We start from the raw sequence: 23,010 nt of genomic DNA, 5'->3' as shown, positions 1-23,010 counted from the left end.
CGTTGGAGAGGTTACATCTCCAATCTGGTCCGGGAACGCCTTGGGGTCCTGCTGGAGGAGCTGGTGGAGGTGGCCGGGGAGAGGACGGTCTGGAGCTCCCTAGTTGGGATGCTGCCCCCGCGACCCCGATAAGCGGAGGAAGACGACGACAGTATTAACAGAAGAGGACGTGCAAACGTCATCGCTGCTGCGTTGAAATTCACTAGTCCAGAGCGGGTCAAAATATATCATCAACTTTAAGTTATGGCATATTTTGTGCACAAATGCTTTTTCACATTTGTTGTGTTTCCTCCCCTTGAACTTTGCAAGTTGTCCTGTTGTCATCCTTGCTTGTAAAATACAGCCAAGCCCTCGAGCGCACATATCTCTTGCTTGCGTGAGCTATGCAACGTGCACGGTGATGTCATTCGCACAGACTGGAATTGATAAGGGTAATCATTTGCAAAAGGGAAGAACGATTCCTAGGAATTTTAACTTTGGGAACCGGTTCCCACCCCTAAATGAAGCACACAGCTTCCTACTTCCTCTCACAGCAGTCTGTCCTTGAGCTCCAGTGGCTGGAGCGGCAAGTCTGAGCTGCAGTCCGAGAAGATGTTTACCCCACAGCATCAAAACTGATAATGCAGGAAGCCGCCGCTGGCTGTTTCTACCCGCCAGTCAGAAAGTCTAGTAGGTGGGGACGAACTTCAGCCAGCCAATCAGTCTGTAGTGGGTGTGCTGGGTCAGATCCACACCAAGCTGAGATCAGTGGACTCAGTGGTCTCCTTTAAAAAGCACGTGAAGACTCACCTGTTCAAGCTGGCTTTTGTATGACCTTCACCACTCTCTCTTTATTCTGCTCTCCCCACCTATTCCACCTTCCTCAGGATCCACTGATTTCCCTCTTTCCTGTTCACTTTCTCTCTTTCTTAACATTTTTTTTAATCACAATTGCCTATTTTTGCTCATTTTAAATATATTTTAAAACATTTTCTAAATGCTTTTTTATATTTTTACATTTTTTGTTTTTGTGAAGCACCTCGTGATTTTTATCTTGAGAGGCGCTACAGAAGTGATACTTTCTTCTTCTTCAAGCTGGCCGTCGGAGAGCAGGTCTACGAAAACAAGTCGGTTGAGCACGGAACGTGCACGTATTACCCATTTGTGAACACAATTAATCTACCAGAGCTAGACCGGGCCAACCCAAATGTGAATGACGTTGGATGTGCTAATACTAGTTTATCAGTTTAATTATAGATTCACTAGGATAAATACAAAAGTTTATCTTTCACCAAATAGAATATTTACTAAGACATCACAATATAACTATAGACACATTACTAGTCTTTGTGAGTGTGTGTGCGTGTGTGTCTGCTCTGTCTTCTCCATCCCCAGTGAGTCGTGGAGGATGGCTGTTTATACTGAGCCAGGATTCTCTGGAGGTTTCTTCCTGTTAAAAGGGAGTTTTCCTCTCCACTGTCGCTTTATGCTTGCTTAGTATGAGGATTGCTGTATAGTCACTGACACTAGTCAGTGACTTGATGCAATTTGCTGGGTTCCTTATATAGGAAACATTATTTCTGATTGGCTTAATGAACTGACCTGAATTGGAATGTTTATTATGTGAAGTGCCTTGAGACGACTCTTGTCGTGATTTGGCGCTATATAAATAAACTTGAATTGAATTGAATGAGTAATAATCTATGGGCTACATAGCTGCTAGCTAGCACCATCACTCTGCTGTAGGGATTTCTGCAAACACGTGTCAGTTTATTGAAAGACAAAGACAAATATTGATTTTGACACAACTCTATCATAAAAAGACTCTAAATTACAGCACAACCGACATTGTACTTCACAAGTTTATTAGTGCAAAACTAGTTTGTCTGCTAGTTACCTAGCAGCTAGCTAGCGGTCTCCTTGCTATGTATTAATGCTGATCAGCTGTTAACTTTGATCAGTTAATAGCAATGAAAGTTGGTGATGAACTTTTCATTAAAGTCTTTGCAGAAAAGAAAAATATTAAAAAATGTAAAATAATTAAATAAAGGAGGAACCACAATAGGAAAAACACAACAAGGACCAATCTTCAAGAGTTTAACATACTACATTTTTACAATCGTACCGTCACTGGTTGGTGAAAGTCGTGCCTAAACTCTAAAGAAGTTGGTTAGCTTCGCCTGTCCAGCTATTAGCTTCTTTTTATTTGAGGCCTTGCAGACGTTTTTGCTGGGCACTTTGACACACGAATGCTGTTTCTTCTCTGGAGGTTGATTCTCAGACCCGCTACGCTGGTCACAGTCCAGCTGCTTCCTCTTGTTCTGCATCTGAATGCCAGCTTTCTTCTTATTCCTTGGCCCTGCACCCGCATTTTGAGCATTTCCACTTCTTTGCTCGAGAGCAGCCTCCCGCCGTGCCTCACCGGGCTCTTTTGTCCAGCATCCACGGGACGGCTTGGCTGCACAGTTGAAAAAAAGCAAGACCAAGTTTAAGGAGTAGGAATAAAAACAAAAATAAAATAAAAAAATAAAATAAACGCACACACTGTGACAACATGGCTGACGCTTGCAGCTAGTCCAGGCAGGCTTTGTGTTTCTTTCTGAGAAGGTGAAGTTAAACGTTTGGATTCAAGCTCCTGCAAATTTGCATGACAAAGTCCCGCAGAACGAGACAGAGGAAAACCGGGCAACATGCGTGTGTGTGCCTTGTACATTTTACTACAGAAGAGGGGGTTATCAGGTTTTATAGTACTGAGATTAATTTAATGGCTGATGGTAAGCACCAGTCCCAGAGTAGGGAATAGGAAAGGTTTGCGGCCTGAGTTGGGAAGGTGTGCCAGGGCCGTTGTCCAGCTGTGCAGAGCTAAAGGAATCTTTGAAGCATTTTCAGCATCTAAATTCGTACCTGTGGTCGCATCTTCCACATCAAGGCTGAGCTCATCATCCACACTTGGGGTCATTTTTGGCTTAGGGGCTGGGTGTACACAAGTAGGCGCCTGGCTGGTACTCAGGAAGTCCAGCGTCCGGTTCAGCGGTGGCTCTTCATCTTTGTATGTGCAGGCAAACTGGGATCGAATGAGCCTGTCTCGGGCCTGAAACGAACAAGAAAACATCCATCCATCCATTTTCTGAACCCGCTTTGTCCACTTAGGGTCGGGGGGGGGGGGGGGGATGGGGGGGGGGGGGGGGGGGGCTGGTGCCCATCTCCGGCGGTCAATGGCAATTAGGTGGGGTACACCCTGGACAGAGAGCCAGTCTTTCGCAGGGCAACACAGAGACACACAGGACAATCATGCACACACACACACACACACCTAAGGACAATTTAGACAGACCAATCAACCTAACAGTCATGATTTTGGACTGTGGGAGGAAGCCGGAGCACCCGGAGAGAACCCACGCATGCACAGGGAGAACATGCAAACTCCATGCAGACAGATCCCAGGCTGGGAAGCGAACCCAAGACCTTCTTGCTGCAAGGCAACAGCTCTAACCACTGCACAGCACAAGAAAACATCTCAAATCCAACGACTGCGTCAGGCTAGCTGGCTAAACATACAGCACCAGGCAAACCTGGAAGTTGTGAAGCAAAAGGTTAAAAGTCCCTGGAATTTTTCCTCGAGGGGACACGGCCGTTTCTGCCAAACGCCTCACCATTCAAAACCCGAGATTTCGAAACATTTCAAAGTCCACAAACATCAAATGAAGGTGGAACGACGTCGAGCGCGAAGGAAATGGGAATCTCCAGAGTAATTAGCATGATTTACTGCGTATTCAGCTATTGTGACAGGAATCTGATTCATCACAGCGAGTTACCCAAGCAAAAGTAAAAACACGCCGATTCCGATCGGCATCAGTGAGTCACCGATGGCGGGGGTTTTACCTGGATGTTTTCTAACAACAAAAAGGAGCCAAACCTTTTAACACAACAACAGATAAGAGGGAAAGAGGAGTGACAGGTAATTAAAATGTTCCTAATTAATCAACCATTATCCCACACAGACCTGTTGATGTCTTTCCACCCTCGCAGTTTGTGAACGGATGACTTTAAGTAGGAAAATCCCCAAAATGTACCTCGTGTACTTGCTTGGTTGGGAATTGTTATAGTTTTGGATGTTCTTTTTAAGTATTTGAGCTCTTGTATCTACTATTTTATTAGTCACACCTTTAAATACCATTTAAAAGCTTGGCCTTTATTAACCCTATAGAAAAGCTTCTTTGTTGTTAAATCATTTATAAGCTGCAGATGTGTGTGAACATCTGTTTCACGGTCTTTATATGAAGGTTTTGAGTTTTTACCTCAACTTTTTAAAAGGAAAATCTCTGGATTAGATCCAAATGAATGAATTCTTATATATTTAGCTAACCCTTTTGCTAAAATATGTTGATAATTTATAGTTGTTCAGGCTTTTGCTCATTAAAATGGTCTTTAATCGAAAAGAATAGCTATGGCTATAAGGAAGTGAATAAAATCTGAGGCGTTGATCCCCCACCCCAGAACACAAATCCTCAGCTTTTCATCCAGTGTTTGATCTACATCTGCTCGGGATTATCCCAATCCCGGGATTTCACCCTTCAGGCCAATGGGTCAGAGTAGTGAGAAGAAATCTGAAGGTGGAAAGAAAACAAAAAGTCCTCAAATAAAAGTTGCGTGAGATCTTACTGAGCAGAGGTGTAGAGACTTGATGCTCTTCAAGAAAAAATAAGAAAACTCCTGGATTGAATCATAAATATATTAAAGGAAACATCTAAAGTCATGGATTGAAGAGTGAAATGCAGCGTAGCCATGTGGTCCGACGATGCACCTGACCCAGCACCAGAGACACCTGACCCGACACATTCCTGGGAGTATTAAGGAAAAACAGGTGCCGGCCGATTCTGCAGCCTCTGATGTTGGCTCCCACACACAGGTAGAACAAGTAGGAGATGCAGCATCGCCAACAGAAACGAATCCAGTTCTTTGGAGGAATGAAATGCTTACGCAGTTGGGATTTTAATGCGTTTTCCTCCTCCACACTGAAATTAAATTCCAGTGCAGCCTTTCCGTGCTCAGATCATCTGTCTGCAACGAGGAAACGGATCTGGAAATGCTCCAGAAATAGAAACTAAAGCTGATCCATCTCCACGCACGTGCCCGTTTGACGTCAGTGCACGATGATGAAATCGCCGGAGAACTCCTGAATCAAAGTCACCTAGACGACGGGAAACGATAACTTTTTGCGTTTCCCCTCGCTAGACTGACATGACATCTTCAAAGTGGAGCTGATGCAGAGAGCTTCCGCTCCCAGAGTTCAGGAAGCGGTGAGCTGCCCAGGGAGCATTACGGCACACTCAAACAGGAAGGTGGCCAGATGGTGGGGAGCTAAAATGACATCTGGTAGTGCAATCAAAGAAAAGAAACCGTTCGCTAAACAAGTTCAACACATAAAGAGAAGAAAGGGGGTTCACCAGGTGATTAGATCAGGTCTGAGCTAAAAAACTGTTTGTGTGACCCAAGAATAGTGAACGATGCACTCATGAAAACGTTTTGAAACCAAACTTAATTAGATTTTATAAATATTACAACACTGATTTTTTTTATTCTCAAAGCTCTAAAACCATTTTACCCTAATGGCAGCCAAACAGAGGCTGGAACACCCCCAAAGTACAAACTGTTCTACGCAAGTACACACATAACCAATACGCAGGCGTACACGTGTGACAAAAATAACGCCCGTGTAATACTTTCTTTGCCATGACACCTTCAGGAGAAATTCCCCTAAACAATGCGTGTTTCACCAACTACGATCACCATGAAAGCTGAAACATCGTGCGACGGTGGCACAGGAGTTAAGTGCTCGCCCCGTAATCGGAAGGTTGCTGGTTCGAGTTCCGCTCAGTCTGTCGCTGTCGTTGTGTCCTTGGGCAAGACACTTAACCCACGTTGCCTGCTGGTGGTGGTCGGAGGGACCGGTGGCGCCAGTGCTCGGCAGCCTCGCCTCTGTCAGTGTGCCCCAGGGCAGCTGTGGCTACATTGTAGCTCATCCCCACCAGTGTGTGAATGTGTGTGTGAATGGGTGAATGACTGATTGTGTTGTAAAGCGCCTTGGGGGGTTCCAGGACTCTAGAAGGCGCTATATCAAATACAGGCCATTTACCATTTACCATTATGGCAATCGTGACAACAATGGTGAGCAATTGCACAGTTCTCCACGGGGTGTATAACAAACAACAGCATCCTGCAAATGTCCACGGAGGGGGAGGGGTTACTGGAAGACAAGATGAACTGTTCTCTACAGTGGCCCAAGTGAGCCCAAGTCACACCCATCTACTTCTACGGGTCCTTGGAAGAACAGAAAAATGAATGCAAGTCAACGGGGCTAAAAACGCTATTTTCTAACTCTGCTTGTAAAGCTTGGTTTATGCTTGACGCGCCCGCGAGGTAAGCGCGGCTCCACGAGGCAAAATTGCGTCATTTTAACAACTACGCCCCTCCACCGCGCCTCCGTACGGCCCAAACTTTCCGCACCGCGCACCTAGGAAATTTTCTAACCACGCAGACGGTCGGACGCGGAAAAACATGGTGGACCGGCAAGAACTAGTATGGCAGAGGTTCGTAAATACAGACATTTGTATGATTCAGCTCTCAAAGATCACCGTGATCAACATGTTGTTAATAATTCTTGGAGAGAAATAGCTCGCACTGTCGGAAAAGACGAGGACGCTGTTAAAAATGCTGGAATGCCATGTTGTAAACAGCAGTCATTTTTACTTCTACTATGGTGTAGTGTTGGGTGCATGCCGTAGAGCTCCATGCTGCCCCCTACAGTTTGGGAGAATATTGGCTCACCGCAGAGACAAGCCGCATGAACCATAAACGCTGCAAGTTGTGAATCGCATTCCATCCGCGAGCCGCGTCACCAAGCGGAAAGTAAATGCGTCAAGCATAAACCAAGTTTTATGCGCCATGCATTTCACACATGATGTCCATGATTTTTAAACATGCATCTTGATACCAAGAAAGCTCTTTTTCTCAACCTATTTACAAACTACCAGACTCCTAAAAAGAAAAACACCATTTGAAGTCACGGACAACAAAAGAGGCTCGGAACTAGAAAAAGGTGACTGGTGTTTAGCGTTCTCTCGTCTCCTCCAGCATCACGGGTTTCTGGTTCCGGCAAAAGCATCTCTGGGAACATACTTGACGGGAGGGGTGAGTATTCCCGTGACCTAGCTTGTTTGCAGATTTGCTATAACAGCTTTAAGTCAAACAGACAACAGCAAATCAGCTGTAATTTGGGTCTTAAAGAGGCTGAAAACATAGAATTTCAGACTAATCAGAACAAATTTTGCATTTTAATTTCTGTGAACTCCACAACGAACGCCTAAAGTAGATACACTTAAAGAGCAAGTCACTCCAAACCAACCTTTTTTTTGCTGGTTAACTATATAAATGAGTGTCTGATTGTGTTGTAGACATGTAATAATAAAAATAATACATTTTATATAGGAGACGCCTTTCTGGTCACTCAAGGACACTGTACTGAATAAAACCCCAAATCATTCAATAAAACAAAAGTAGACATAAGTACAACATAAGCAAAACAAAGATAACAAACAAGGCACTCTAAAATTCTAAGTTAATATGTGGTTATGAAGAGGTGACTTTTGAGTTGGTTTTTTTTATTCTGTGAATGAGTTCATGTTCTTGATGTGAGGGGGAACATGTGCAGTCAATAATTCGGCACTTTAGTGCATCTTAGTTAAAATTGAAATATTCTGCCTAAAACTGTCAGTGTTGCGCTGTCGTCAGGCAAAAACCTAGCACTTCATTTAAATTTGAATCTGACATCGCTATTGGCCAAGTGGTACACTATGATGTTAGATGATACATTATGATGTCACAACGTTGTGAGTGTGTGTATTTGTTAGCGGCTCCGCCCTCTCAGTCTGCTAGGCTACAGCCTTTGTTGCATTTTTCAAGCAGGAAGTGGGAGTTGAGAAAGAATCTGGCAGGGGGTGAATTGCTCTTTAAATACTACTTGGTGTATTGGGGACGATGGCGGGGGTGGGGGGGTATTTGGAGCCAGGATCCTCTGGAGGTTTCTTCCTGTTAAAAGATTTTTCCTCTCCACTGTCGCTACATGCTTGTTTAGTATGAGGATTACTGTAAAGCTTCTAACACAACAAGTCAGTACCTTGATGCTAACTGCATGGTTCCTTATTTAGGAAAGTGTTAAATAACTGGCTTAATGAACCGACTTGGAATAGTGACTTTGTGAAGCGCCTTGAGACGACTCGTCATGATTTGGTTTTACATAAACAGAATTTACTGGCCATAAATAGTTCCTACATTACCCACGATGCAACACGGGACAAACATTTTACACTGGAGTGAAAACAGCCACTAAAGTCCAACTTCATTCTGTGATCGTTTCCATCAGACTTCACACGCATGTATGTTCCAGAATCTGCCAGACACTTGTGTGTTTCACGTGTGAAAACCAGTTGGGATACTCGCTACCACTATTGTGACGAAGACGCATAGCGAGTGGAACATTTCACAGCTGAATTTAGAATTACCGCCCTGCGGTTATTTGCCTCCGTCAGCCGGACCAGTTTCAGTTTACATCCATGTCTGCCTCCGTTCCCGAGTCAGGGCACTGAATAATAACCAGGAAAGTGTTTTTGCAGAGCACCACAATGTCACTGGGAAGTTTTCATTTCGTGGTTTCCTGGTAAACATGTGTGCAAAAAAGTAAATAAAATAATAAATTAAAACTACCATAAAAGGTTAAACTGGTCTCTGGGGGTTAATTGGTGGAGTTCAAACGGACTGTTGTTGTGCAAAACCTTAAGCCGTTTGTTACGTCCTCTATTGGTGGATAAGGAGAAGGACGGGGAGTAACACAGAGGCGTGTGTTTCAGGTGTTAAAATTGTAAACAATGATTTCATTAAAAGGATTTTAAAACGACAAAAAGCTCCAAATCTAAAAGTACTTCAAACACAGTGTCAAAATGGCCATGGGTTTATGTTTAAAACAGACATCCAAATGCTCCCAAACATTCACACACAAAGTCCACTGACTACACACAAGTTCGGGAGCCAAGAGGAAACCAGCACTCTGGTCCCTCGTCTGTTAAAAACCTCTAAAAGTTGTTAAGCTTCACCATGCTTAAAACAACTAAAACCCATTTAAAAGCCATTAAAACACAAACAAATGAAGCACATGAGAGAAGTGGCACAGATCCCGTCTCTCCCTTCCTCCTGGCAGCTCTGCCTTTTGTGCTACTCAGGAGGTGATCAGCCCAAGTGTGTGCAGCTGTGCAGGTAGGAGGAGGAGGAGGCAAAGCACTGATTGTCCTCTGCAGAGTCAGCTTTCTGGGACAAAACAGCAACAGCTGTAACTATCATAGTTACTATGGCCTCGTTCGAGTTGAGCAGCACCTCGCCTGGAAACCAGACGAGAGCAGACGGAAGCAGCAGGGGGAGTGGCTGAAAGCCGGCGTTTAAGTCGGACACAATTTCCTGCATGTGTAGCTCGCGGGCGACGATGGCTGGAGATATCGCGTTAGCGTTCACACTTGTTTAATTTTCAATTTTAATTCTGGTGCCTGTCAGCAGCTGAAACACATCCTCACGTGCTTGTGGATATCATATAATGTATATGGAGACATGACTGTAATAGTAAGTAAAGGTTATCAGCTGTAGGTTCAGTGTGCTCATAGAAAACGTGACAAAATAACACAAAACACATTTCTCTTTATGGCCTCTATAGTTGTCATCATCAACGTAACATGATTTACAGAATACACGTGACCAACTAACATTTCATGTTCTACCACCGGATGTTTGGATCAAAATTTGAACCAATCAGATCTTAGATCAGGTGAGAGCCAGGCGTTTCCCCGTCATCTAGGTTTAGCAGCCGGTGGAGAGCAACTGCAGCGCCTTGCTCCAAAATCTGTGGCCGCCTTGATCTCACGAGGTTATCGTTGCCTACGTATGCATCACGTCAGAGCAAGTCGGCGTCAAGTCGGACACAAATCTAACCGGCATGCACTGCTCGCCGATCACCGGTGATCTAATCTGCGCAGAACTGGCTCATCTCGAACACAGCCAATGTTTCATCAGGTGTTTTTTTTTTTTGTTTTTGTTTGGACAATTTACCAAAATTGTGATGGAAAATAAAAATAATTATCAGCGGCACACAGACTTATTTAAGTCCAACGACAGAAAACATCAAACTGGAAAAAAATGTAAACAAAAGCTGCCGCCAAGTAAAACAGAAAGAAACGGAGCCATGTTGGTAAAACTATGTAGTACACAAACAGGGCCTGACAACAGAATATGGTAAATGGCCTGTATTTGATATAGCACCTTCTAGAGTCCTGGGACCCCCCAAGGCCCTTTACAACACAATCAGTCATTCACACACTGATGGTGATGAGCTACGATGTAGCCACAGCTGCCCTGGGGAGCACTGACAGAGGCGAGGCTGCCGAGCACTGGCGCCACCGGTCCCTCTGACCACCATCAGCAGGAAACGTGGGTTAAGTGTCTTGCCCAAGGACACAACGACAGCGACAGACTGAGCGGGGCTCGAACCTGCAACCTTCCGATTACGGGGCAAACACTTAACTCCTGCGTCACCGTCGCCCATATAATAACCTAGAATAACCTATCAGGAACGGTTAATGGTTCGAGTCCCCCACAAATAATTCATTTTATGCCCTGGATTCAAAATACACACTTAAACCGACACTAGGAGCTAAAACGCAGCTGTGCAAACGAGAACAGTGGAAGTCAGTTGTGAGCTTCAGCTAAGCAAATAAATAATACAATACCAGGGAGAAATCACAGGACGTAAAGATATTAGTTTCACTGTTTGCACTTTGGATTCAATTTGAGGTAACCGATGGTTTGGATTCAGGGGTGTGTGTTACCTTGGGTTTGAGAAGGTTCAGCCGGCTCTGGACTCTGTTCCTCAGGGGTTCTGGAGAACATCCAGTCGGCACTTCTGGGGATCTGTGAAGAACGCCACAATGAGGGGTTTATAAATTAGAGAAGCTAAAAGCTTCGACATGCTCGCACTAATCAAGAAATCGTCCCACCTCGTCTAAAAAAACACCGCTTCAGCAGCTTCACGTTTAAAACATGTAAAAATAATCTTCACGAGCATCGATATCATGCAGCAGATACAAACACAGCCCGTAGCTACTAATTTATAGCATTTTTATTACAGATGTTTCAGCAGATAAACTGTTCCAGTGTCACGTGGGAGGATTTTCCTCTGTGCGGTTTCATCGCGAGTCTCACGTTGGTCTGACTTGCTTCAGGGGGTTTCCCGTTCTCAGAGTATAAATATAGTCTAACTTAATTCAAACTCCACAGGACGACTTTTTCATTGTGAAGCACAAAATTTAGATTTCTGTCCTTTTTCCAGAATGGACTCCAAGATATTAAAAAAAAAAATTACTCTAGACTTTTCTGAGGGCAAACTGTAGTCCAGGAAGAAAATCTATTTGTTCTTTAAAAAAAATAAAAAATTTTTAGTCATTCAAAAGCACCAAACATTTTTAAATGTTCCTTGACTAATAATGATACATTCATCATACACAAATAAATGACCAAAGATTAGAGATGTCTGATATTATTGTTATTATATTGGCATTAAAATTTATATTGAAGAATATCATCGACCTTCAGTCTTTTGATGACACAACCGTTATATTTGTTTATGTTTATGTATTTAGCAGACGCTTTTGTCCTAAGTGACTTACAAGTGATAATCAGCATGTTGCCATTGAGGCTAACAACAACAACTTGACATCAATCATGAGAGGAGGGAACAAGGAGGGGACGGTAGAGAGGGGGGACGGGTGCAGGGAGGGTGCTAGTTTAGAAGATGCTCTCTGAAGAGCAGGGTCTTCAGGAGTTTCTTGAAAATTGAAAAGGAAGCCCCTGTTCTGGTAGTGCTTGGTAAGTCATTCCACATTTGTGGAACGATGCATGAGAAGAGTCTGGATTGTCCTGAGCGTGGTGTAGGCACTGCTAGCCGACGATCCTGTGATGACCGGAGCGGCCGGGCCAGACGTAAGCCTTTGCAAGAGGATTCAGGTAGATGGGAGCCGTACCATCTCGGACTTTGTATGCTAGTGTTAGCAATTTGAATTTGATGCGTGCTGCTAGCGGTAGCCAGTGGAGCTCAATGAACAGAGGGGTGACGTGTGCTCTTTTTGGCTGATTGAAGACCAGACGCGCCGCTGCATTCTGGACCATTTGAAGAGGTCTCACAGTACAGTCTGGAAGACCAGTTAGAAGGGCGTTGCAGAAATCGAGGCGGGAGATGACAGTAGATTGCACCAGGAGCTGGGTGGCATGTTAGGTATGGTCTGATCTTTCGTATGTTATACAGCGCAAAGCGGCATGAATGAGCAACAGAGGCAACATGATCTTTAAAGGTCAGGTGTTCATCAATCACAACACCCAGATTTCGAACTGCCTTTGAAGGAGCCAGAGATAGGAAGTCATTTTGGATTGAGATAATGTGCTGTATGGATGGTTTTGCTGGGATGACAAGTAGTTCAGTTTTAGAGAGGTTGAGTTGGAGATGGTGGGATTTCATCCATTTTGATATGTCAGAGAGACAGTTTGATATTCGAGCAGAGACAGTGTGGTCGTCCGGTGGAAATGACAGATAGAGCTGGGTGTCGTCTGCATAGCAGATTAGCGATGGGCAATATATAGCATCAATATCGGCCGATGTTAGTCATTTTTTAACATATTGTATCGGTTCTATGAATAAAACCGGGCCGCTATTAACAACCGCTACTTTTCCCATCTCGTCTCCATTTGTTTGCCTGTTTCAGAGGGTGAGGAGGGTGATGTGTATTTGTTTAGTCATGTGAACAGTGAATGAATAATCTCAGAACCATAAGTGTGTGTGGTGTGTGTACATAATAACGTAAATTCAGCTTTAATAATGTTCATTCTATGCAAAATTTGCTGATTTTAGAAGCATTAATGTTAGTATATCGGTATCGGCAAATATCGGTTATCGGCCATAACAGCGATCTTAATATCGGATATCGGACCAAAAATTTCATATTGGTGCATCACTAATACACATATATCAGACTCTTCAGTGACAGATCTGAGGTAAACTTTTTGAGTTGTTTTAGTGTAATCGGCACAACCTGCGAGTAGAAATTTGTTCTGCAAGGTGAACGTATGCCGTCCTCACAGCATGTAGCTATGTGTAGCTAGCCCGCTAACAAACGACAAACAAAAACAAGAAGCTTCAACTAAGGCTTGCTTTTCTCATCTAAAGATCTTTATAAATGTTTATCACCATAACTGCAAAAGAAAAAATACAAAACCAATTCACAAATCTTAGCATCACGCTTAAGAATGAGATTTAGATGCTGCTGGAGACTAAGAGAATATGGCCTTTTTCCTGTTACTGCTAAGTAGACGTAATTTTGCACAGAAAATGTTTTACATTTAAGCAAGATAGGAGATACGAGATATTAGTAACCTAAAATTATAGTTTTTGTTTTGTATGAGAGGGAGACAGCATTTATTGATATCGTTTTATATCGATATCAGAAATTAATAGACTGTCAATATTGGTAAATCTGATATGCTAAACACTTAAACATTCTCCCTCTCCTGATAATAACATTTTACTTTCTTTGACGTTGAATGTGCTACTACTAGTTTACCCGTTTAATTATAGATTCACTAGGATAAATACAATAACGTTTATCTCTCGCCAAATAGAATATTTACTATGAAATCACAATGTAACCATAGGGTGCCCATCTCCAGCGGTCAACAGGCAATCAGGCGGGGTACACCCTGGACAGAGAGCCAGTCCATCGCAGGGCAACACAGAGATACACAGGACAAACAAACACACACACACACACACACACACACACACACACACACACACACACACACACACACACACACACACACACACACACACACACACACACACACACACACACACACACACACACACACACACACACACAATTTGGACAGACCAATCAACCTAACAGCCATGTTTTTGGACTGTGGGAGAAAGCCGGAGAACCCGGAGAGAACCCACGCATGCACAGGGAGAACATGCAAACTCCATGCAGAAAGATCCCAGGCTGGGAAGCGAACCCAGGACCTTCTTGCTACAAGGCAACAGCTCTAACCACTGCTCCACTGCGCAGCCCACTTTAAAGATGATTCTAGAAATAATAATTTTTACTACTGATGGTGAGTTCTCAGACTAAGAACAAAAAATGGGGTTATTTAATCCTGCTGCTCAGGAATCCTATGTTCACATCCCAGAAAAAAAAACAAAAAAAAAAAAACAAATTAAAATCAAACAGTTGAATTTAAGACAGACTGATGACCAAATCTTGAAAATTAGCCGATTCCTATCCTTTTTGGGATATCCGTTATAAATCTACAAGATAATGTTGACTGCACAATCTAAAGCTTTTTCATTAATGCATTTTATTATGTATTTCAATAGAACGTGTTTATCCCTCAGGCTTCACTATAACTTGCTCTTGAGCCCTTAGAGGACAAAAACATCTGAGCTCTCATAAAAACTAATAAGTAATTAGCTCCATTTTTGTTTCCAACTTTGTATTAATTAAAGGGACTTTATGGACTTTTGAATTTTTATGCTCGCAATTGCCCCCTCAGGCCAAAAGCGTAACGGCAGCTTCAATAGGAGGCTCGTGCACGAGGCGCGAATGCTGTACGTGCACACTCAACGAAAATAACAGCTGAGACACAGAGGTGGAAAGTAACGAATTACATTTACTCACTTTACTGTAATTGAGTAGCTTTTTTGTATATTTATACTTTTTAAGTCGTTTTTAAAAGCTGTACTTTTACTTTTACTTGAGTAAGTTTTTTAAAAAGAATTGTAATTCGCTACGTTTTAAATCATATCCGTTACTGAGTAAAAATAAATTGTAGGCTTAATAAACTAAAAATATTACGTGTAGCAGCGTCGGAACAGAAATAGACACCTGCATGAGCGCCACGTCTAAACCGTTGGGGGTGTGTGGGTGTACACTTTTGCTCAAAGACATCAGTTCAGTTCCTCAACTCGCTTTTTACCTCCTCTCTCCCTCCTCTCCTGTGTGTTGGATCCCGCACCTTCGCGCACCGGTGTTACGTCATCAGAATTCTGCTCGGTTCGGTAGCCGGACTCGGTTCCGTGTTTGAATTGTGTTTCCCTACCGCTCCGCACGGAAGCAGCAAAATAACGTTTAGCGCTCATAACAAGCGGATTCTCAGCGCTCTGCTCATAAAACAGAAGACCTGCAGGCCTCTGTGAGTTAAAACATCCTGATGCTGTTCAGGTGTAAACATTGAGCTCCATCCCTGTGTTTGAACTCAGAAGATGCTCCTTGATGCCACACATATGTGATGATTTAGCTTGTTTCTTTATTTTAGTCCAGAATAAGAGATTAAATTATTACAAAAGCAGTCCAGTGTAGTTAAATTAGTCATTCAAATGATTCGAACATGCTGCAGTGTGTGTGTGTGCACACGCGCTTGCGTGTGCATGTGCGTGCGTGCATGTGTGTGTGTGTTACGCGTATAGAACTGCATGAGACAGCAAGGTTTCATCAAATCCATGTATCCTATATCTTGACTGAAGTAACGGCTCAGGAAAATAACCTCTATTTCATAAATAATGACGTCAGTGTCTACGATAATGTTTTATCTTATATTGAATCTATCTTTGGTCTGGGAGGTGTAACTTATCATGATACTAGCCTTTTAAAGCATGTTAAAGTGTTACAAGAGGAGATAAATGCATGAATTTAAAGTTCATGTTTGGAGACCAACCTTCACAGACTGGCTCACGTGGTGAGGAGACACCATTAGTTCTAGTAACACCTGGGCTCCCAAGGCCTCTTCTGATAGGATGGACGTTACGGGACCCTTAAGGATTCCAGTTGGATGATTGGAGGATTATTTAGGAGGATTGGAATGAACAAACTGATTTCAGTGGTGAAGGGTTAAATGAGTGAGTGAACCCACCACCTAGGATGAACTCTGCTAACTTTAAAAATCAGCTGCTCTAAATAAGCATGAAGGTCAGAGAGGAGCTCTAGGATGGACATGAATAAAGGAACTGTAATGTAGAGGTAAAGTAGGGCAGGGCCAACGTTAGCAGCTGTCATACGCTCCATCTGAAATGTTTGACTGCATTAGGCTTGTTATGTGACAGGTTAGAGCACAGTCTCATGTTAGAGTTTTGTCATGAAAACATTGAGATACCTCACACACTGATGGCATCTAAAAAATATTATTTTTTCTCAATATAAAAAATAATTTTAATCACAAATGAAACCTACAATCGTAGAAAAACCTCGTCCAATCAATGTGCACGTCCTGTTCTCACTGATTGGATAGAAATCCCTCCTTCAAGCTGTGCGTGTTTGAGAGAGTGTGTGTGTGTGTGTGTGTGTGTGTGTGTGTGTGTGTGTGTGTGTGCGCGCGCACACACGAGCGAATTGTGAACTGGCGTTGTGATTTAGCACTACTTAGATGTAGCCATCCTTACGCTGACAAAAATGTAACTAAGTAACTTTTACTTTGAGTACATTTTGTTTACGATACTTTTTACTTTTACTTGAGTAAAAATTTAGGCAAGTACTTTTACTTGTAATTGAGTAAAAAAATTATCAAAGTATTGGTACTCGTACTTAAGTAGGAGATTTTAGTACTCTTTCCACCTCTGCTGAGACAGTCCCTTGTGTGTGTGTGTGTGTGTGTGTGTGTGTGTGTCTGTGTGTGGCCCGGAGGACAGAGGACAGGAGAACGCACAGCTAATTAATTAAATAATTTGGTTCTGTACCTTTCTCTTCAGCACAGCCGACAAAGGTTTATGATGGGTCAGTCCTCCTTCATGCTCAGATTATTCCCTTCCCTTGCTTGAAAAATTGTTCCAAAATGAAAGTTGAACCCACATCTTTTTTTATCTGTGAATTCAATGCCGTTCGGCAAGTCTCAAATAAAAATTTGGCCATCTTACTGTAAAAAAATATACCATTAATGTAAAAAATAAACTCTAAATGAACTATGTTCACATCCAGAATCAAACTCAGGTCTTCAGCTGAAACAACGTCAAACCAAAGAACAGTTCAAAGTGAAAATGTCTATTTTGTTGCTAATTTGCAGGAAATATCTAGAAGAAAGTTCTACAGAAAGTAGCTAAGGGTCCTCAGAAATGTAGCTAGGTTTGTCACTAGGCGTTAGGAACAGCGACAAAGTGGCACTGCCTCTCTCTCTGCTGCTAAAGCTACGGATAGCAAACGCTACGGGCGATGCCTGAGCGTGAACGCGCATGAAGCAGCCTGCTCGACCCGAGCATCTCTCTTTTTCTGTGATTTTACACAAAAACGGGCAATCACAGTAAAAATGCCAGGGCTCATTCTACAGGACCAGGGCATTGCAGGAGAATGTATGAAGAAGACATTTATTATTTCTATACATGTTTTGGCTGTCAGACTTCCTTATAGTCCCTTTAAATATCAGAATCAGGAAAACATTTACTTGCAACTCTGCCTCTTCTCTTCAACTCAAGCTTCCATTCACTCTAAATAAACAGAATTTTATTTTACTTCTTAACATGTGTATACAGAAAGAGGGTTTTCTAGGACCTCATATCTCTAACTTTACCTACTGAATTATAATCTGACCAGTTCTTTCACCGTGGCTGTGGGTACGATCAGATTTTCCACCACAGGAGTCAGTGTCACCAACCTAAAGAGCATGAGGACACAGGTTCCTTCAGCTCCACTGAGGGCAGGCTGGTCTTCAGACAGCAGGTCCGCCTTGTTTGGACACGGAGGAGCAAGCGCCTCCTCATCCAGCAGTGCCAGCAGCACCTTCACAGTGTCTCGACCTCCGTAGGCTGTGGCGTGATTGACTGCATAAGCTTTGGGCTGGAGATTATTAAAAAAACACACACCCATGATTAAGACCCTCAGACCTCATCGGAGCTGTTCGATTAGAGAACTTAGGTTAAACGTTACCCTAGCAGGACTTATCCCCGTCCCGTAGTCGTTAGTAGCCCGTTTCTGGATCTGGTGGAGCTGGAGGATCCTCTCCTTTAGCTCCTTTGTCGTCTCCTCTGCTGCAGCATGAACAGCATCTCCACTGCTTCGCCCTTTCACCAGCGCGGCCCTGATGGCTGTCAGCAGCCTGGCTCCACACTCGCTGACAATTCAACACAGATTTAACACCACATGAGCTGTGAAGCACGGGAAAAAGGTGCATCCATCTATCCATTATCATCCCCTTATCCGGGGGTCGGGTCGCCGGGGCAGTAGCCTCAGCAGGAAAGCCCAATCTTCCCTCCATCCAGCCACTTGGGCCTGCTCCTCCGGGGGAATCCTAAGGCGCTCCCTGGCCAGCCCAGCTGAGAGACATAGTCCCTTTAGCACGTTCTGGGTCTTGCTGGGTGCATCCGTTATTAAAACACACCTCTCCTACATTTGTTTTCTTTGGATGTTTAAAAGGCGCTGCAGCATTTTATAGTCAAGTGCACTAAAACCTGAAGGAAAAGATCGCAGTAAGAAGAGCCGGTGGTCCCACCCCGGTCCAGGACTGAGCCGGGCTCAGTAACGTTTGGGAAAACGGACGTTCGCCGAACAAGGAGCCCTGAACTCAGCACAGAAGGCGTTTGCATGAGGAAACGCAGAACTCCACCGAGAACATAAAGGGTCTGCGTGTTGAAAGACGCTCGTTGGCCGAAGCGGTCAGCGTCTCATCAGCTTTAACTGACAGAGCTCTTTGAAAAAGCAGTGAGAGCTCAACACACACCCTCAAGAGCACGACGGTTACAGCTGCAAAAAAAAGCTGCTCATACAGCTTCCCCTCACGATCGAACATCCAAATCATTTTTGATCATCGCTTTTGTTGCAGAGCCAAAAGCCTGGACGTGCAAACGTAATCTGCAGAGGTAGGATCTGCAGAGCTCTGCGTTTGATCATCAAAGTGAGGGAGCCGCACGCGGGCAGGCTTTGATGTGGCAGAGCTGAACATGCTTCAGCAATCCAAATGTTATCACGAGAAGCTTAGACGGGAGCCATTATTGGGGTTTCTAGGAAATAACGAGGAGCTGCGGCAGTGCAGGTGGATGTTGTGATCGCATGTGGACTTTCAGAGCACAGGCGTTCCCACTGGATTCAGCAACGAGCCCTTCTCTCGCATTCCTGAGAGAATCACAAATCGAACCCAAAATCCACAAATCTCCCATCCCCTCACAGCTTTGCAAGGTTCAGAGTTTGAGTTTGTTTCCAAATAAAAATACGTCTGAGCTCTCCTTTAAGTCGCACACCCAGCTGGTTAAAAAACGGACTCAACTTGAACGCAACAGGAGGAAAATGTTGTAGTGCTCAGTGTTGAGTACCTCGGGTCAGGAGTCTCCCCCAAAATCTCTTCCAGGATGTCTAGAAACTGGACGTAATCAGACAGGCCTTTGACGTGCTTCCTAAGCGGATCGGACTCTGCTGGAGCGTAGCCCTTCCCTCCGAGCTGGATGGCCCTGACGAAAGACGTCACAGCCTGCAAAAAGAATGAAAGAGCCTAAAATGCTGATGTTGAAGTGATAACTCAACGTTCGTCTTTGGCTTTCTTGTGGCACACGTTGCAAGAAGCCGAGAACATAAGTTTCTCACCAGGAAGAGAGAGGTTTTGTTGCTTCTTGCAGCATGCTTGATGTCCGTAAAGGCCTGTTGTCCAAGAGAGCGACATGGAACGTCGAGGGTGAGCGCCAAGGCCATGTCGTTTTTAGAGTTCACCAGCAAACTCAGATAAGAGCAGAAAACCCGTCTCACAGCCGTTTTCACCTTTAATAAACAGAAAACATCTAATTTAAGTCTGAATGCACCAGAAAAGGGAAAGACACCACGTTTAAGACCAGTACGTCAGTTTACTTTAGAATCCTCTGGCTCAAAACATCCACAGCTCAGCAGCTCTAACCCTGATTTAATTCCTGAAAAAAGGAACGTGATCGATATCACAGCAGCAAGACTTTGGTGGAAACTCGTAAATTCACACGTGACAGAAAGGGAAGGAGGCCATGTTACAGAAGCTCCACGCCATGCTGTGTTTTAAACATCTGCACCGTAATTGGGTTCACACTGAGCTCTTAAATCTGAGTGATTTGATGTAGAGATCCTGGCATTAAGAGCAGGATGAATTCCAGATGGGACTGGAAAAGTAAAACCACGGATTATCGCCTGCAGGTGAAAATATTTTATTATTATGTTTTAATGATGGCAGAAGTGAAGAAAAGAGGTTACTTTACGCACTGCAACGTCACGAACGGCCTGATTTTGAGATCCCACGGGTCAAATGCACAGCCAGGTCAACTTACCCTGGCTATGACACATCCTACAATCTTTTCCCCTCACAGGAGACTCGAAGTCTGCATGTAGCCCCTTTAATCAGAGCCTACTTCCTCACACCAGCTGGACTGCAGAGATAATAAATAATGAACAATAAACATTTTCTCCTCCAAGGTCCATCACCGTGGAACTATTTAAAACAAACTCCTTTATTCCCAGATGAAGAAGAAAAGAAGATTTTATAATTAAAGATAATCATGAAATATTGCCATTTATAGTTATAAATAATGGTATGTTTCAATAATCTGTGTTCAATGATTGTTTAGTATGTTTACTTGGCGAGGTCACAACATTTGCACTCACAAGTAAAGTTATGCTAATGCATGACACAAGAGTTAACCTTGTGCCCACATTCGGAGTCTCCATCACAGAGGGTGTGTCTGAGATGCTTGGTAACATCTCTCAAACTTGTCAGCCCCTGATTGGCTGGCAAAACCATAATATCAATTCTTTAAAACCAGATGGCTTTGGGTAATTAGTCAGTTCTAGAGCGAGCTTCAGACCGGCCATCTTTAGCACCTCTCTAACCAGAAGGATTTTGACACGTCGTCAAAACCTTTTTCGCACCTGCGAAGCTGAAACAACAAGATAGTTTGCTGCAGAACAAAGCTGACACAAAACTCCTTCACAGTTATTTTTAAGACGCTCGGTTTCATCTATCGTTGTGACCCGGGAGACATCCCAGGGCTGATTTGGGCGCGTCGAGGTTTATCTACGAGCCAGGTGCAGTGGGGTCGTCGGTCCCGGGACATCTTGGATCCAACGGGGGTCTTCCAGAACGAGTGAGCTAGACACAGCGAGATAGCATCTGAATGTGGTTCTGATGATAACATCTTTATAGTTTATTTGCAAACCAAATTCTTTCCATCCAGAACTCAGCTCTGAGAACGGAGATTCTGAACACATTATATTCACACATAGGTTCCAGACACCATCCTTTAGTTCGCATCCACTCACAGCAAATAATAGTTTAAACAATTTGTCAAGTCTTAAGTGTTTGTAAATCAATTCTTACTTTGTATATAAACCTGACTGTTTCTTGAATCAAAGCAAAGTGTGTACAATCCCCTGATAATTAAAAGAATCCTAGGATCTTCTAATTAATCATCCTAAGACCAAGCAGGGGATATTCTATTTATATAGAGTATCGCAGCTATTGGTCACAAGTAGTGGTATTAATATAAATAGCTTTTCAAGCAATTTACTTAACCCAAGTTACCCTCTATTATCATTACAGCACCAAGTGGGCCCACCTGTGAGCTGCAAGGTCTGCTTCTGCTGGATGGTGTTGAAGGGACTGGTGAGTTTGGCCCCTCTGGGACCTCCATGTTACCTGATAAAACCTCAAACAGCTGGATCTTGGTGAAAAACAAAAAAGTTAAGAGCACATTAGATTTTTCATCAGTTTTATCTATAATTCAATAACCAAATCAAGTCTCCACTAACTATTTACTGCTCACCGAGCCTACGGGCTCCTCTGGGTCAGAGTCCACCACCTTGAGCTGTTTGTACATGGACAGGACATCAATCAGATCCAGCGTGTTGGAGCGTTGCAGGAAAGATTCATACGCCTCCAGGATGAGATCATAGTTCTCCAAACGTGCAGAGCTGGGGGGCGGCAGGTGAAGTCTGTCTAACAATAAGTGTTTCCAGGCCATCAGGACGTCACTCAGAGCCACTCTGAACTCTCCATTCAGCTGTCAGAGGAGGAGAGAAGAAGTCACAATTACTGATGGGTTGGAACCAACCAGTCCAAAAGGAGAAAGACCTGCAGAGGTCCAAAAAATTAGCAATCAGAAGTCTCATTCGGGTATTGTCATCAGGTATGGACGTTCTATTATTATGTTTTATTACAGAGTGCATGCCTCTGTGAAATAAATATGAAAAATTTTAAATATATGTTAACAAAACTAAAACCTAGGTTATTGGAAGATTTGATTTTTAAAATTAATCTGCATCACAAACAGGATGAACTAACGCTCACCTGTTTGTTCACTTCTGCCATGGCCACCTGCAGCACCAGCAGCATGCCGTCAGCTCCATGAATGGTGGTCCTTTCAGACTCCAACATCCTGTGACACTCTCTCCTGAAGGTTTTCACCATCACCTTGAGGCGGTCCCCTAAAGCTGTCATTATATCCTATAACAAAAATAGCAGAAAGAGCTCTTTAAGACTGTTTTTGTGTTGGTTTCAAGATTTAGAAAAGGGTTAAGTAACATTTACTAGAAGAGCTTTAGTTTGTGTTTGAAAGGCAAATAAAATATGTTGAACATAAATGTAAAGCCTAACATCTTCAGTCAGATGTTGTGGCCAGCAACTGCTGAAATAACACAACTAACGTGTTCCATTATATTTATTTTTATTTTCATCACCTGTATGTACCCCCACACACTCGACACATTTATATTAAAATTTGACCCCAAAAAGTGGGTTTAAACCGTTTAAACAGTTCTAACCTGTTTTCTCGTTGCAGCCTTCCAAGTCCACGACAAAGGCAGCAGCTGTTTTGAAATTTTAAATCGACTGTGACGCCATGTGCCTTCTGGCCAATTAAATTGAAGCAAGCACACAGGGGGGCTTTGTACAAATGTACTTTTA

The 23,010-nt window shown here is 43.4% G+C and overlaps 1 protein-coding gene across 1 annotated transcript; it reads right to left on the bottom strand.

The window, feature by feature from the left end:
* Positions 1–1,728: 1,728 nt before the first annotated feature.
* On the bottom strand, positions 1,729–22,948 carry parpbp (PARP1 binding protein). Its single transcript, XM_015961355.3, has 11 exons — positions 22,869–22,948; positions 22,396–22,551; positions 21,872–22,108; positions 21,665–21,769; positions 19,680–19,850; positions 19,412–19,566; positions 18,033–18,216; positions 17,761–17,942; positions 10,905–10,986; positions 2,884–3,070; positions 1,729–2,437 (listed from the first exon to the last, which is right to left on the bottom strand). The coding sequence occupies exons 2-11, from the start codon at positions 22,543–22,545 to the stop codon at positions 2,130–2,132; spliced, it is 1,761 nt and encodes a 586-aa protein (XP_015816841.3). The 5' UTR covers positions 22,546–22,551; positions 22,869–22,948; the 3' UTR covers positions 1,729–2,129.
* Positions 22,949–23,010: the final 62 nt, after the last annotated feature.

This window comes from Nothobranchius furzeri, chromosome 1 (assembly GCF_043380555.1).
Source record: "Nothobranchius furzeri strain GRZ-AD chromosome 1, NfurGRZ-RIMD1, whole genome shotgun sequence".
Lineage (NCBI taxonomy): Eukaryota > Metazoa > Chordata > Actinopteri > Cyprinodontiformes > Nothobranchiidae > Nothobranchius > Nothobranchius furzeri.
The sequence above is the reverse complement of the archived record's forward strand: the minus strand, read 5'-3'. Positions and strand labels throughout refer to the sequence as shown.